Here is a 17,351-nt window from a genome sequence, read left to right on the forward strand (position 1 = left end):
AGAGCTCTTAATCCCTGAGCCATTGCTCTCTTCAACCCCTTGTTTGTGTTTTCTGAGATAGAGTCTCATGTAACCTAGGCTAGCCCCAAACTTAGTAAATAGCAAGGCTGAACCTGAACTTCTTTCTGATCTTCCAGTTTCAGGAGCTGAGGTAGCAAGTATGCAATACCATGCCAGGCATAAAACAAATTTTAAAGTATTTATGCATTTTATATATACAGGTGTTTGTCTGTCTATACATCAGAAGATGGCATCAGATCCCAAGGGACTACAGTTATAGACAGTTGTGAACTACCATGTGGGTGCTAGGAATTGAACTCAGGACCTCTGGAAGAGCAGCCAGTGCTCTTAACCACTAAGCTATCTTTCCAGCCCTGAAATAAGATATTTTAAGTATATTTAGGTGTTTTATGTTATAAAAGATTTTTTTTTTTTTTTAATATTTTCAGGCCTAGGGGCTGGGGAGATGGCTCAGCAGTTAAGAGCAACTGACTGCTCTTCCAGAGGTCCTGAGTTCCCAGCAACCACATGGTGGCTCACAACCATCTGTAATTGGAACCGATGCCTTCTTCTGGTGTGTCTGAAAAACAGCTGCAGTATACTCATATAAATAAAATAAATACATCTTTAAATCAACAAAAAATATGTTATCATGCCTGGTTGTGGTAGTACACACCTTTAATCCCATAACATAGAGGGCAAAACCAGGTAGAATTCGGTGAGTAAAAGGCTAGCCAGGGCTATATAGTGAATTCTAGGCTAGCCAGGACTAAAGACAAACCAGGACCTCGACTCAAAAGGGTGTGGAGGGTGGAGAGATGGCTCGACGGTTAAAAGTGTTTTCTGCTCTTTCAGGGGACCTGGATTTTGTTTCCCGCACCCATATGGTGGCTTATAGTGAGTGACCTATAACTCCAGTTCCAGGGGTCCAGTGTCCTCTTTGTGCTTCATGGGAACCCCTGCATGCGTGCGCACAACCACACACACTCATGGGCACCCCTGCACTCATGCACACAACCACATACACACACTCATGGGCATCAGATTCCATTACAGATGGTTGGATGCCACTATGTGGTTGCTGGAAATTGAACTCAGGATCTCAGGATCTCTGGAAGAGCAACCAGTGCTCTTAAGTGCTGAGCCATTTCTCCAGCCCCATAATTCAGTCTTGATTCCAAGGGAAACTGAGGACAGAGAACCAAATGCTCTAATAGTCCTCCCGTCACCAGGCTGCCAGCTCCCGGATCATTTAAGTTCTGACCGGCAGACTCACTGTAGATCATTGCCATGTCCTGGAAACTGTGAGCACAGAAAGCAGGAGGGGCTGGAGACACTGCTCAGTGCTTAAGAGCTCTTGGTCCTTGCTCTTGCAGAAGACATGAGAGTAGTTCCTGGTACTCCTACAGTGGCTCACAACTGCCTGCATCTCTGTCTCTCGGAGATCTGATGCCCTCTTGTGGCCATTCGTGATTCCTAAATTTACAGGGACAGGCAACCACACATAACACATAATTACAAATAAATCTTTTCTCTTTCTTTTCTTTTTATGTTTGATTTGTCCAGATAGGGTTTCTCTGGCTACCTTCAGCTGTCCTGGAACTAGCCCTGTAGACTAGACTGGCCTCAAACTCATAGATGCACCCACCTCTGCCTCCCAAGTGCTAGGATTAAAGGTATGTGCCACCATTGACTGGTTAAAACTAAATCTTAAAAATATTAATAAAAGAAAATAAATCTTTTAAAATGCATTTAAAAATTTAAAACCAGAAGAAGGAGCCCAATGAACACATCAGAGATTCCACCCACTTGAAGGTTCCAAGACATGGGATCCAATCGTTTCCAGATGAGGACACACAAGTGACTCATTGATTTACATAATCCTTCTGAGACTTTTAAGCAGATTACTTCCTCAGTACTGAGCCAGGAGTGGAGGTTGAAGTCACCATTGCAGGTACCTAAGTCAACTCTTTAACTAGACTTAATTGTAAAAAAAAAAAAAAAAAAAAAAAAAAGCCAGGCAGTGGTGGTGCATGCCTTTAACCCCAGCACTTGGGAGGCAGAGGCAGGCAGATTTCTGAGTTCCAGGCCAGCCTGGTCTACACAGAGAAACCCTGTCTTGAAAAAACAAAAATACAAAACAAAAAAATTGGTCCAGGCACAAGAGGCCATGTTAGTGTTTGTGTTTAGGATTGCCATGTTGGAGTCTATGGTCCTATGGAGACCCTCTTGATGTTCATGGCCGTGTCACCACCAAAAGCCATTCGGCTGCACGCGGTCTGTCCCGCCAGAAGCCATGTTGAAATTCATGGGACGGACTAACCATAGGGGACGCCATATTGGTGTGTGAGGCGCATGCGCGGGTCGTCACGTTGCAGCCTTGTCTGCCCGTAGACCCTGCTGAGGTCTAAGTGTAGAGCTGCGCTGACTGCGAAGACCACGTGGTGGGTGTCTGTGGTCAGTGCTGTCTCCAGAAGCCATGTGGAAGACCATGATCCGTGCTCCCACTGCCTGGAGCAGGCGAGGAAGCTTTTTTTTTTTTTTTTTTTTTTTTTTTTTCATCAGTGACTGCAGACTCAGAGTGGACAAAGGGTCTTGGAAGGCTTGTGGGACAACCCCTACCCTACCCACCCCCACCCCCCGAAACACAGCCTAGACAGCAAAGAGAACCCTTCAAAACTGGGTTAAGGATGCTGAAATGTAGCTCTCCACAGCTGATGGCTCTGGTGGGGGTGAGGAGGGAAGGACCTGGCCACTGCGAGTTTGACCACGCTCCAGTGAGCATATAGTGTATAAGTAACACAGATGGACCTGGGTGTCTGTTGTTGTTTGTTTAATTTGGGGGGGGGGGCAAGAGGGGAGGCCACAAGGGTTGGGAGGCAAACCTAGGAGGACTGGGAAATGAGTGTGCTGCGGGGGAAGGGTATGTGAATCAATAAAATATTCAATAAATAATAAATATGTTGGGCAGGGGGATAATTTGGTCCAAAATACCACAGGAAACAGGAAACTTGATTGGCTGCTTTTGTTTTGTTTTGAGAGAGACTCTCATTCTGTATCAAAGATTGGCCTAAACTGTTCAGCAATTCACTAGCCTAAGGATTTCTCCGTGTAGCCCTGATTATAGTTGAATTCACTCTGTAGACCAGGCTAGACTCAAACTCAGAGATCACCCTGCCTCTGTCTTCCGAGTGCTGGGATTAAAGGCATTCTCCAGCAAAGCTTTGAGAAAGGTTCCCACTATATAACCTAGGGTATCCTAAAATTTGCTATGTAGCCCAGGCTGGCCTTTGCTTCATAGAAAGAGTCACATGATTCTACCGCCAAGGAATGCTGGGATTCAAAGGATAGTACCACCATGCCACGCCTATTTGTTTTTTGAGGTAAGGCCTCTTGGAGCCCACCCTGGCCTCAAACTCACTGTGTAGCTGCAAAATGACCCTGATCCCCTACTGCTACATCTGCAGAGTGGGGATTACAGATGAGTGCCACCCATTCCGGTCTTGCTTTTTGTTTTGAGACAAGGGCTTCCCTGTGTAACCCAGGCTGTCTTAGAACTCCTGATTCTCCTGCCTCAGCTTTCCAGGTGCTCATAACATACGGCATGGGCCAGTATGCCAACTAGCTATACATTTTGAAAGGGCCGTCACAGTTGAAAATCACCAAGGCTGAAAAAAATGGAGAGAGGCTCCCTCCGCCCCAGGGAAGGGAAATCTAGAAGACCAAGCATTGCTGAAAAGACGGGGGGGGGGGGGGGGGGGGGAGAAACAAAGCTGAGGGGTGAGAGGAGGAAGCAGTTGCTTTAGATCCCCAAGGGTACCAAGTAGCTGAAGAATGGAGAGAGAATACCATAGGGCAGAAGGAAGAAGAACCCATCCCTCCTTCTAGCAGGACCTGTGTGTAAGACTCTCACACTTAGAATTCGCTACCCGTTTGGACTCAGTGGTAAGCATTAAAAGTTATGGCTGGGGACAGGAGAGATGGCTCGCTCAGCAGTTAAGAGCACTGGTAGATCTTCCAAAAGACCTGGGTCTGATTCCTAGCATCCGTGTGGCAGCTTACAACCATCCGTAACTCCAGTTGCAGGGGTTCCAACGCCCTCTTCTGGCTTCTTTGGTCTCTGCACACACATTGCGTGCTGACATACATGCAGGATAAATGTCCTACACATAAAAATAAATGAAACAGTGTGGCTATGACATAGTTCAGTAATAGAGCACTTGCCCTAGCATGCGAGAGACCCTGGCCTCGATCCTCACAAACCATAAACAGACAATGAGGGCTGAGGATTAACTAGAGTAGAGTGTTTATGCAACAACCAGAAAGCCCTGGGTAGAGTCCCCAGTGCTGCATAACCTGGCCTGGAGCCATACCTGAGATCTCAGCACTTGGAAGGTAGAGAGAGGCAGGAATAGCAGCTCAAGGTCATCTACACAAGGTTTAGACCAGCCTAGGCTATATGAGATGCTGTGTAGGAAAAAAAATTTCAGCAGAAAAATGTCTCTGAGAAGGGTGTAACACAATCCAGTGGGTGGCTGTGGACACAGTCCCATCTGTGGTTTGGCTGGCTGCAGGACCAACTCCAAGGGTCAGGATGACACCAAGATTTCTGGTTGTAGAAATGGATTGTGGAACCATACCCTGCAATAGCTGTCTGTTGAAGTGGAACTCTTGGCTATGGGAACAGGAAGAAAGCTGAGGGTGTCTGTCAGGTCCAATCAGATTGAGGACTGAGGAAGCCCCAGTAGGAGACTCCAAGGCAGCCTGACATGTAGGTCTGAGCTGAGAGCAGAGCTCTAGCCCTGGATGGTGGTGGCAAAGAGGACACAAAATAACGTGTGAAAGGACAGAGTCCTCATTGGAGCCCCACAGGCCACCAGCATTTGGGGCTGAAGAGAGATGGGGAGCCTGTGATGGAGACTACAGAGAGAGGAGGACAGCAGAGAGCTGGTACCCAGAGGTACAAGCCTGGAGTTACTAGAAAGAGGAAGAAGCCAGGGCTGTGGCTGCTGTGGACAGGTCGGGCTGGTGAGGGCCACTGGTCGGATGAATTAGAGGCCATTGGGATGGCAGGAGGAGCTATTTCAGTGCCAGGTGGAGGAGGAAGCAGATGGCAGTGGGTTGAGGAGTAAGTAGGAAGTGAGAAGAAAAGAAGGAAGACAGCCTGCTCAGACAGGCTTGGGCAAGTTTGGCTGTGAAAGGGAGAAGGGATGAGGGATAGGAGAACAAACTTGGGGTCAAGAGATTTGGTGGTTGATTTTTTTTTTTTTTTTTTTTTTTTACTTTTCAGTCAGTGTTGGGGCTTAAGTCCAAGTGCTGAGTGTGCCAGGCAGGCACACTAGTGCTGTCCTGCAGCCTCATGCTTGGCCTCTGAATAGGACAGAGACGCTGGTGGAGGGTGGATAGCTCTGTGCAAAGAGGTATCTCAGCACTTGGAAGGTGGAGGGTGGAGAATAAGGAGTTCAAGAACATCCTTAACTACACAGTGAGACAGGAGAAGTTACTCCCACGGCCCTCCACATGTGGGCCACAGGATATCCATCCACACAAGCAGGTACACACACACACAGGACAAGTATCCATGCAAGCAGGTATACACACATAAACACAGGACAAGCATCCATGCAAGCAGGTACACACACATACATATACACACTGGACAAGCATCCATATAAGCAGGTGCACACACACACACACACAAATAACTATTGGAAGAGACATAGGGACTGGAGAAATGGCTCAGTAGATAAGTGTTGGTAAACCAAGTCACTCGGGATGACTGGAGAAAAAGAGGCACTCAAGCATGTAATGAAGCTTTAAGGAAGTGTGTGTGTGTGTGTGTGTGTGTGTGTGTGTGTGTGTGTGTGTTGGGGGGGGGCAGACTCAGTGGACTGAACCCGGAGCAGCTTTGCAGAAACATATTTATTGTTTGTTACACAAAAGTTACTTTTAGAGTAAGTCTCCCTTCTCTTCCCAGACACAAAGGCAGTCCTAATTTTCCCACTATAGGTTTGTTGCTCCTGCAGGGAATCTGAGTTCGGTTCTCAGGACCCACAGAGCTTCTCACAATCCTATGTACCTCCAGTCCCAGGGGCTCTGACTCCCTCCTCTGGCGTCTGTAAGCAACAGGCACACATGTGGTGTACAGATATACATGCAAGTAAAGCATCCATACTCATAAGATAAATCTACAAAAGCTTATTTAAAAAAATATTTTTTGAGGGCTTCTGAAAACCAGGTATTGAACAAATGGGGTTTCTCTAAAATCACCCATGTGGGACCTGTTCCCCAAGTCTCCAAGAATGGAGACTCTCTGAGGTAGAGGCTGGTCTGTCTGTGCTCACTGATTGTACCTCTGCTACTGTGACAATACGCACATGTAGGATTGTCACATGAAGCATAGATTGATGACGCTTAAGTCGGTTGTGATTTTTTCGTTTATTTGTTTTGAGACGTGGTCTTACTGTGTATTCTTGGCTGTCCTGGAGGTTGATGTCTAGACCAAGCTGGTCTCAAACCTACAGAGATCTGCCTGCCTATGCCTACTGATTGCTGGAACCAACAGCGTGCACCATCATAGCCTCTGTGTGTGTGTGTGTGTGTGTGTGTGTGTGTGTGTGTGTGTGTGTTTAAGACAAGATCTTTCTGTGTAGCCCTGGCTGCTCTTGAACTCCTGTTGACCTGACTTCCCAAGCCTTGCAGGTGCTGAGATCACAGACATGAGCTTGCACTATTAAAGGATGGCTGTGGGCTGGAGAGATGGCTCGGTGGTTAAGAGCACTGGCTGTTCTTCCAGAGGTCCTGAGTTCAATTCCCAGCAACCACATGGTGGCTCACAACTATCTGTAATGCCTTCTTCTGGTGTGTCTGAAGACAGCTACAATGTACTCATATAAATAAAATAAATTTTTATTTAAAAAAGGATGACTGCAAATTCTTTTAAATTTTATAATGTGTGTGTGTGTGTGTGTGTGTAGATCGAACCCTGAGCCTTATACACACTAGGAGAGTATTCTGCCAACTGAGCCATACATTCAAAGTCTCACCAAGTTGCCCAGAAATCTCGAACACAACACCCTCCTGTCTTTGCCTCCCACATTTGAGGAGTACAATTGCCCAGATCTTATGGTAACAAGTGTGGATTAGGCTGCCTGGGTTTGAACGTTGGCTCTGCCCCTTGCCAGCAAGGAAGAAAAATAAATACAAATACAATGAACAAATGAACACACACACACACACAGACATAGACATGGGCACACACACATTCATGTATGTACACACACAACATACACACATACATCCTGGATGAGAATAAGAAGATGTAATGGCACAGGCATTTTAAAAAGCAGTTGGATGGCCAAATGTGTGGTCATCCTTGTGAGCTCAGCATTTGAGAATCAGAGACAGGAGGATTGCTGTGAGTTCCTAAGTCTCTATCTAAACCAAAGCAGGGCTGGCAAGATGGCTCAGTAGGTAAAGTTGCTTGTCACCAAGCCTGCCCGCCTGAGTTTTGTCCCTGTAAAGGGATTAATCAGTGGAGGGAAAGAACTAACTCCTGCAAGTTTCCTCTGACTTCCACCGAAGACCCAGGAATGCACACACGGATGCTCACAAATAAATAAATATAAAGTCCACCGTAGGCCTGGTGGTGTGTGGTGCAGCAGCAAAGCACTTCCCAGAATACACAGGGCTTAGGGCCAATCCCCAGCACTAAAAATATAAATAAACGTTACAGAAACACCCCATTTAATCATCTGGCAACTCCACTGTAAACTCGGTGTGTAAGAGAAAGCAATGCTGGGCGGTGAGATAGGTTCTGGCTCCATAGCCGAGTCTGAGCGGGAATTTCCTACACAAAGCAGGCTGACGTCGGGTTGGTGGTCCTGGCTATGTCTCTAGAGTGCTGAGATTATCTATCTATTGTCCTGAGCCACCACACCCTGCGTTTGTCTTTTGAGATAGGGTCTCTGATAGCTCAGGCTGGCTTCAAACTCATTGTGTAGTCAAGGATGATAACCCTGAACTCCTATTCTTCCTGTTTCACTTCCTAAGGGCTGGAATTAAAGAAATGTACCACCACTCCCAGCCCTGTGATGACTTGTGTATATGGGGATATCCCCCTCCCTCGCTGTCTCTGTCTGTCTGTCTGTCTGTCATGTGTGTATTAAAGCATACGTACGCAGATGTGTGTGCATACTTGTGAAGGTTGGAGGTCAATGTTGGTATCTTCCTCTGTAGATACCCACCATATTTCAGAATCTTTCATTGACCCTGGAGTTCACTGATGGCTCCAGCTGGTTGGAGAGCGCCAGGGGTCCTCCAGTCTCTGCCTCATAGCACTAGGGTTAGAGGCTCTTGCTACCTTGCCCAGCTTTTTATATGGGTATTGGGAATCTCCCTGGCCCCCTAAAATATTTTTAAATCCTAGTCTAGGAGTTCAAGGCCAGTCTCCTTCATAGTGATTCTGAAGTTATAGAGACTCTGCCTCAACAGAACAGTGTCTGTCTGTCTGTCTCTTGTCTGACTTGTGTATGTGGGGATATCCCCCTCCCTCGCTGTCTCTGTCTGTCTGTCTGACTGTCTGTCTCTCTCTCTCTCTCTCTCTCTCTCTCTCTCTCTCTCTCTCTCTCTCTGTGTGTGTGTGTGTGTGTGTTTTGTAGTACTAGGAATGAAACACAGACCCTTGGACATGCTAAATAAAATGTTCTACCACTGAGGTACACAGAGACTTAAATGATTGTATTATTTATAACAAAGAAGTAAAAACAAATGTGATTGGGTAAACCAAGCAGTGTCTACCCACCCATATTCTGAGATGTCACCCAGAAGCAAAAAGGCATAAACTACTAATCCATGGGCGAACACTTGTATATGGATTAGCCTCAAAAACCACTATACTTTTGTGAACGAAACCAGGACAAAAGACCACACAGTTTCATTTCTAAGATGTGTCCAGAGATGGGAGTTACTGCAAATGGGGATTCTCATAAGTGATATCTTATTAATAAAAATGTCTTAAAATAAAATTGGATTTTGATCTCAAGAGAGAATCTTACACAGCCCAGGTTGGCTCTGAATTTACTATGTATGTAGTTGAGTATGACTTACACCTTCAGAAGGTCTCCTGTCTCCATCTCCTGAGCCGTGGGATTACAGGTGTGGTCCACCATGGCTGTTTTTATCATCTTCCTCCTTCTCCCCTTCTCATCATCATTTATTTTGCAGGAAGATGGAGAATAATTTGCAGTAGTCAGTTTTCTCATTTTACCATGTGAGCTCTAGGGATTGAACTCAGGCTTGGCGGTGAGCGCCTTTGAGGAGCCATCTCACTGGCTTGCTTTACATAGTACTGGGAATCAAACCCAGGGCCTCTCGCGCGTGCTGGGCAAGCAGTTCCTCAGCCTAGGATTAAATTAGATCATGAAGATGTAAGTTTACCTTTGTTTAACTAAGCCCTTGTGATGACACATCTCTCTCTCTCTCTCTCTCTCTCTCTCTCTCTCTCTCTCTCTCTCTCTCTCTGTATTTGAGGCAGGGTTTCTCTGTGTAGCCCTGGCTGTCCTGGAGCCTACTCTGTAGACCAGGCTGCCCTCAAACTCTGCCTGCCTCTGCCTCCAGAGTACTGGGAAAAATGTTTTATTAGACATTGGGTTAAGTGTGGATTTCTGTATTAGGAAAGCTCATATCTAAGGTCTGGGGAGATGGCTGAATCAATAAAGTGGGTGCCCTGCAACCACGAGGACTGGGCATGACCCCTGGAGTCTATGTAAGTTACCTTGGATGATACCCTTCCAAGGTGAGTGTCGAGAGCAACTCTACAAAATTGTCCTCTGCCTTCAACATATGCACTGTGGCGCCTGCTGCTATGCATCAGAAACAATAATAATACGTAAGAATTAAGAATAAAACATTTAAAAGCCCCAGTGTGGTAGCTTGGTTTTGTAATTCCTTGGACAAGGGGGTCGAGTCAGGTTGACTCCTGGGGCCCACTGACCTGCCATCCTCTCCTGATCCTCGGGCTTCGGGTCTCAAAGAAAGACCCTATCTCAAAACTAAGGTGTAAGAAATATATACATAAAATAAGTACAATTTTCAAAATGCAGAAAGCTCCCGTGGAACAACAGTGGAGGCTGACCTCTGATTTTGACACGTGCACACACACTCACATGCCTTTGAATACATAGGAACGCCCACATCACCATATGTACACACAAAAATAAATTAATAAAAAAACCCAGAAGTGTGCGTGGTGGTAGACACTTATAATCCCAGCTACTTTGGAGGTTCAGGTCAGGAGGATCTGGAGTTTGTAGCCAGATTGGACTACCAATTATCATGGAACTGAACAAACCAAATAACCGTGTCTACGCTAGATGGCAGTTATGGTAATAAGTAGCAGAATTCTTAGAGATTAATAAACACAAAATCCTGGTAAGTTCTATTGGGCTGGAAGGCTAGGGCACTTCCCATCCTATCTTCTTCAGGAAAAAGCTTAGCCTGGGAGGCCCCTCCCTTCAAAATCCTTGAACATGGCCCCTTCTGCCTTGGTTAACAACTAAATGGGGAATGAAAGAGAACTGTCATTTGGGCTAGCCCCCAGGGGCCCTTCTGTTTTCTTCTGTCCCTTCCTTCGGAGTGGTATCATATAGTTCCTCGCACCCAGCCTGGGTCTCGTAGGGGAAGCAGTCAACCATTCTGTGGTAGGCGGAGGACAGGGCCGAGTGCCCTCTACTGTTCACTGTGGGAATTGCAGCAGCTGGGCCCGCCCACGTGAGGGGATTGGTGCTGGGAAACTTCGTGTTCAACCCTGCTGTTGATGTGAGAAAACCACAGTTGTCCCATTTTCTGAAAGGGACGTTGAGACACAGAGTATCTGGAAAGTCCTGCTCAGGGGTTCATAGCTGCCCCACCACGTATTCTAAAAAAGATGGCACCTTGACACCGGGTCATTTCAACTGTGGCATGCATGCCCATTCTGCCCAGTGTTTTTAACTGCATCCATGTATTCTGGGAAGGGAAGATGGAGGAGATTTCTCCTCTGGGGGAGAACTCTTTAACAGCATCGACCCCTTCATTAAAACCCTCATCTCAGGTTTGGGGAGCTGGCAGCTTTGGAGTGTGAGAAGGGAGAGGCCTGGGAGCTGCATTGTTATATAATATTCCCTGATTTATTCACACAGAGATCCACACCGGGCTGGGTGCAGAGCTGCAAATCCGAGAGACTCCAGAAAAAGGGGAGGAGAACGGAGTCTCCCAGGCCAAGCTCCCGCAGTGGGCCAAGGCCCATCTCAGACATCTGTCACAGAGCCTAGAGAAGAGCATGGAGTTAGATGCCTCTCTCCAAGCTAAAAAAAAAATCCTGCGAAGGCTTCCAACCCCCTCCCTAGTATAGATCATCCACCTTCCATAATTTCTTCCAGATTCTGTGTGTGAGTGTGAGCGTGTGTGTGTGTTTGTGTGTGTGTGTTTAAGGTAGGGTCACGGCTCTATGAGCAAAGGAACCTGAAGGTTAGATCCAGTTCAACCATGTGACCTGGCAGGACCCCAGAGGGACCCACCCCCTTCATGCCAGCTGTCCCAGTGCTAGAGCTCGGTTCCTTAGAGGACACCTGGGGTGGGGGAAGTGGGAGATCAGAATAGTGAACCCTGTTCTTCCATAAGTCCCTCCTTGAAGCTTTACCTTGGGTCTCTCCCAAGGGAAGAGTGTGTGTGTGTGTGTGTGTGTGTGTGTGTGTGTGTGTGTGTGTCCTATTCTATCCCTTTCTTGTCAGGTTTTGTTTGATGTTATTTAGAAAAACAGTGTGTCTATTGTCACTGCTGGGAGGTGAGGATGCAAGCTACATCATCTGTCCTGCTACAGAAAAACCGATTGTGCATGTAAGTGTAGCCCTCAGGAAGCTGAAGCCAGATGATGGAGTTTCAGGCCACATGGTGGGTGAGACCCTATCAAGGAAGGAGGGAGAGCTTTCTTTTGCCCTGGCCCTGAAGATAATTCCGTATCCCTTAGTCTCATCTTACCCCTAGTCCAAGCCAACATATAAATCTCTTGTACTTACTGCAGGTGAAAAGAAGCTGCATCCAACCTGATTTTAGGATGATGATGAACTCATCATCATCAAAGACTCATTTATTCACAAATGTTTATTGTGCTGTTTGGGCAGTAGGGATATAGCAGCGATCAAGACTGGATGTTTTCCTGGCCACTGGGCTAGACTGTACAGCCAGGGCACCAGCTCTTTCTAGACTCCAAGAAGAGGTCGGCACTAAGGAACAAGCCAGTTTCACAAATTATGAGCAGGCTGTGTAGGAAGTAAAGGGGAAGAGATGTGAGAGATGTGTGCATTGTAGAATTATTCACTTTTTGTTTGTGGGTGGAGAGTGAAGAGTCTTTTAGTCTGTTCCACCCATTCTGGTCGCTCAGGATGCAGAGGGTAGAATCCCGGGATCTGGAGGCTCCCGACTGTGCGCGCGCGTTGGAATTCCGTTAAGACGTGGGGCACTCCCATACTTCCCTAAGAAAAGGAAACAGGTACCGAGAGAAAGTCAGCTTATTGTCTTCCGTGGGTCTGTGGACGCTCCCCCTCCTCCAAATTTATTTATTTTTCTTTATGAATTCTGCACATATCTAGCGAATTCCTAATCATTCACTCTACAAGCGGCTTTGTTTGTTTTTGAGTTCACTGAGTGCCAGGCCGTTGTTCTACCGGCTGTGAGCAAAGACCACAGGACAACCTTAGCAAGAGACTCCTGGCTACACCAAGCTCGTAAGCCACCAGCGCTTGGTTTCATCCTTTTTCTCCACGTTGTTTTTGAGCTTGTCTCTCTGAATTCATGGAGCTCCATTCTCTTCCAAAAGGATGAACCAAACTTTCCCATTTTACAGATGCGGAAAAACCGCGACTTCTACGGGGTAAACCAGTGGCTGGACCTCCGACCAGGTAAAATGATTCCAGGCCATCAACAAGGCCACCAGGAGCCGTGCGTCTGGCCCCTCGCACATCCACCCGCGCGCGCCCAGACCCACGCGCCCGTGCTCCCCGCCCTCCAGTCCAGCAGCTCCGGGTCCACGTGTGTGTGTCTGTGTGCGGAATGGGGACGGGGGCCGTGCCGCCCGAGGGGTGGGGTCTACGTGACGTCAGAGCAGCAGCGCCCAATCAGAGGCGGGCTCGCAGCCGCGGCGCTGGTATTGGGGCAGCGAGGGGGCAGTTCTCTATAACGCGGTCTCCGGAGCCAGCGGGGAAGAAAGAAGCCGAGAGGGCGGAAGGCGCCCTCCCTGCCGCTGGGCCCGGGCACCGGGCGCCGGGCCGGGGTCCTTCCCGCCGGCGGCGAGAGCCGGCTGCTTTGTTTGCCCCGGCCTCGGCGTTGAGGGGGGCTCGTGCCGGGCGCTGCGCGGGCAACGCGGTGGCAGGAAGCGCGACCGATCGCACCGGGGACGCGCGGGGACCCAGGAGTCCGGCCGCGGCGAGGGCCGCGTGACGATACCGAGGAGAGAGCCGGAGCGCCGCCGCGGGCTCCCGGCGCCGGGCCCGGGACGCCCGTGAGCAGAGACCTCCCCGTCGACGGGGGGCGATGTTCCCCTGGCCCGCGGGCTCTTCGGGCCGCCGGGGTATCCCGCCGTTGGGACCAGGGCCCCCGCAGTGGGCAACCCCCAAGGCTGCTCCATGGAGACTCTGTGTCCTTCTGCCCGCCTGGCAGTGCCCGCGTCCCCGCGGGGGTCTCCCTGCTCGCCTACGCCCCGGAAGCCGCGACGGGGGACCCCAGAGTTCTCCCCACTGTGCCTGCGTGCCCTCGCCTTCTGCGCCCTTGCCAAACCCCGGCCGTCCTCCCTGGACCTGGGGCCTGGAGAGCTGGCGCCGCGGACCCCGGTGCTGCTGGGCTCCCGGGCCTCGCCATGCACAAGCGGCTGGGCCGCGGACGGCCTGAAGCACCTCGGGGGACAGGCCGGGCAGCCGAGCGACGTGAGCTCCCCGGCCCGCGAGGATGCAGACGTCGCGGTGTGCCCAGGCGGTGGAGAGGAGGAAGAGGGCGGAGGCGGCTTCCCGCACTTCGACGCTGGTTCCTGCGCACCTCCAGGCCACATCCCTGCTCCCCTGCGTCCTCAGGACTCTCCGACCAGCCCCGCCTGGTCCCCGCCCAGGCCAGCCCGGGGTCTGGAGTCCCAGCTTGATGCAGCTAGAAGTCCGCCTCCTGAGCCCGAATCCCTGCCTCCATCGCCACCTGCGGGCCTCTCTCCGGAGCCTGCGCCTTCCGAGCAGCCTGTGCGGGGCTTGGAGGCTCCAGAGGGTGGAGACCCTGCGCCGGCCGCGCCTGAGGCACCCGCGCTTAGTCCCTCGACGGCAGACGCAGCTCCGGACGCGCCGGGCGATCTCCGCCAGGAACATTTCAACCGCCTGATCCGCCGCTCGAAACTTTGGTGTTACGCGAAGGGGTTCGCCCTGGATACTCCAAGTTTGCGCCGAGGGCCCGAACGGCCCGCAGCCAAAGCCCGGGGAGCAGCCAAGAAACGCAGGCGGCCAGCGCCGCCCCCGCGCAATGTGCAGCCACGGCGGCCGGCCCCGACGCTTCCCACCTCGAGCACCTTCAGCCTCCTCGACTGCTTTCCCTGTCCCCCAGCCCTGGTGGTGGAAGAGAACGGAGACTTAGGGCCGGCTTCCTCGCTTCGCCTCCAGGGAGACGCAAAGCCGCCGCCTGCCCACCCGCTGTGGAAGTGGCAGATGGGAGGACCCGCTGTCCCGGAGCCCCCGGGCCTCAAATCCTGGTGGATCAACTTGGAATAACTCTGAGCGTCGGGCCTCTTCTACCCGGGAGCAAGTTGGAGGCCCCCCGGACAGACTGAGGGCTCCAGGAGGGAGCCTCGATTCTCAAATTTGTCTGTTCTCCTTGCTTTGCGTTTTATGGGCTGTGGCCCGAGGGACCTCAAATGACAGTGATCTTCAAGCACCTGAGAGGTCGGCATGATATTCCTTCTACTCATCTTTATGGAGGATCCAAGGACTGGCATCCGGGAAAGCCTACAGAAAGTTGCGCGACCAGCTCCAACTCTGTCCTCCCTGCGGGCGGGCAGAGCCTTCACCTCAGGGGAGCAGAGCGGCTAAGACTCTAAGACCAAAAGAAAGGGACAGAGGGACGGACCTTGGTGATGGACAAACCGGTTGTTTCCATGTTTGAATGAGGGTCAGTTTAGCGGCGTGGGGGCTGTGGTTGGGGTTTGAATGTGATTGACAGCTCCCTGGGGGCATCCCCCACCCCCACTGCCCAGACCTTTAACCCTTTACACGTCCCTTGTTTCTCTTCCTAGCCCTCCCCCTCCCCAAGTTCAGGTGATTCTTTCCTCTTCCGGAGCTTCAGTCACCGCCAGCAGACTTTACCCTTTTGTCCAGTTTTGGAGTTTCCCTTTGCCAGAAGGTTTAATGAGGGAAAGAGACCTCCAGCTTCAGCGTCCTCGCAATCAGAGAGGAAAGGCTGGTTTTGCCTGGGGAAGGAGCCAAAAACTCCATGGGAAAATGATGGAAAATGGAATAAATCAATAAAATCAGATCAAACAAGTCGTCTCTCGAGGTCCTCGCCCCCTATTTATGGATGGGATGGTGGGGTAGGTAGAAGACTAGTCGGAATCCAGACTTCAGACACCCAACGCGGGTGGGTACAGAACAGGCTGGAGGAAGGCAAGCGAAAGGACCCCAAGGCCTCTGAGGCGTGGAGGGAACCTGTGCGGCGCGGGCTACCTTCTGCATTTCTTAGCCTCAGGCGTTTTGGGAGTTGTCAGGGATCTGATGGATCAGAAGGGGGAAGGGCCTGGGGGATTTGGGGTCAGAGGTTTTGTTTTCCGGGCCGAAAGGAGCTAGGCCTGGACCACGCCCTAGTCAGGACTGACTCCTTGAGTCAGAAGGGTGGAGTGGCTTCCTCTACACGGGGCGATCAGGTTCAGGGTAGGTTAGCTATGCTGCTGCGAGCCCATGCTTTTGAGCTTTGTCGGCAACCGAGGGCTCCAATGGCTCTTGCGGCTACCTGATGCACGTGTCCCCACGTGACACTGGAGAAGGACGTGTCTCCTGTTTTTGTGAAGATGCTTTGTAAAACGTTTATCGTTTACATCGAGCAGATCCTTGGGGGAAAACTCTCTTGGACCTCAAAAGTGTTTTCGGAATTGTCCCCTTTGCCTGGAGGTGAGGAGGGAAGGGATGGGGTGGGTGAGCACTTTGGCTCTCTTTTTCCTTAACATCTGGCCTTTATGAACCCTGCTGACCTCCCCCTCCCCCTTCCAGCTGTGTCCTGGGGAGGGGGAAGGAGGAGGGGAAGAGTGCTATCCATTCCAACAGGGCTGGGGATATCTGTCATCTGCCAGCCCTCCCGCCCCCGCCTCTACAGGAGTGAAAAGGGAAAAGGCAGATTTGGGGAATCTCCATTACAGGGGAGAAGTTGAGGAGGCAGGCACCACATTCATGGTAACTTCCTTGCTTTGGAAAAGCAGCGTTTTTTGGATGGGATTTGTGTCTTTTAGTCTGTCTGGAGTTGAGGGGTAGGGTTCAGTTCTGGGCAGAGCGCCTTCTCTGAGCAGCTGGAAGGAATGGGGTCGCTTGGCTCCTCTCTCCCCACTGGAAGGGTTTATTCTCCATCTGACACCTTTTGGTCAGACCTAGAACTACCCTCTGGGCAAGGTTTAACTTGGAGACTTTGAGAGCTCCAAGCTCTGAGAAACTTCAAAGCCCTAGAAACTTCTAGCTCTGTTACCTAGTAGGGAGCAGAATTTGGTTTTAGATCTGCCACAGCAAATTAGCACAGAGGTGATGGGTTTGAAACAGATTTTTTTTCTCCACTTCAACCGGCCAGGACAACATGACAGCAGTGGGGCTCTGCTGTGTCCCCAAGGCTCTAGGGGAGAGTCCCTTCCTTGCTTTCCAGCTTCCAGTGGCCCCAGGCGTTCCCAACCTCCTGTTCTGGAGGCCTCTCCTGTCTTAAGGACATTTGTCATTGACTTTAGAATCCACCCATTTAGAGTCTGCCTCGTTGATTGTGATTCCAAACTCCCACTGTTTTGAGACAGGGTCTTACTATTTAGCCCGTGTTGGCTTGGGGTTTGTGATGTAAACTAGGCTGCAGGGAAACTTGCTGTGATCCTCCTGCCTCTGCCTCTAAGTGCAGGGACTGCAGTGTGTTCTGCAAGAGCCCATCTTCTTTCCTTTCTTTCTTTCTTTCTTCCTTCCTTCCTTCCTTCCTTCCTTTCTTTCATTCTGAGCCTATTTTCTAAGGCAGGCCACAGTCACAGGTTCTTGAGGTGTGGGGACATATCTTTGGGGGCTCTACCATTCAGACCACTACAGAACAGTCCCAGAAAAAGGAGAGTTGCTGAG

General features: G+C 50.3%; 1 protein-coding gene across 1 annotated transcript; it reads left to right on the forward strand.

Moving 5' to 3' along the window:
* The first annotated feature begins 13,203 nt into the window (after positions 1-13,203).
* Epop (elongin BC and polycomb repressive complex 2 associated protein) lies at positions 13,204-15,551 on the forward strand. Its single transcript, XM_034504524.2, has one exon. It carries the CDS (start codon positions 13,662-13,664, stop codon positions 14,775-14,777), a length of 1,116 nt encoding a protein of 371 aa, XP_034360415.1. The 5' UTR covers positions 13,204-13,661; the 3' UTR covers positions 14,778-15,551.
* Positions 15,552-17,351: the final 1,800 nt, after the last annotated feature.

This window comes from Arvicanthis niloticus, chromosome 6 (genome assembly GCF_011762505.2).
Source record: "Arvicanthis niloticus isolate mArvNil1 chromosome 6, mArvNil1.pat.X, whole genome shotgun sequence".
NCBI lineage: Eukaryota > Metazoa > Chordata > Mammalia > Rodentia > Muridae > Arvicanthis > Arvicanthis niloticus.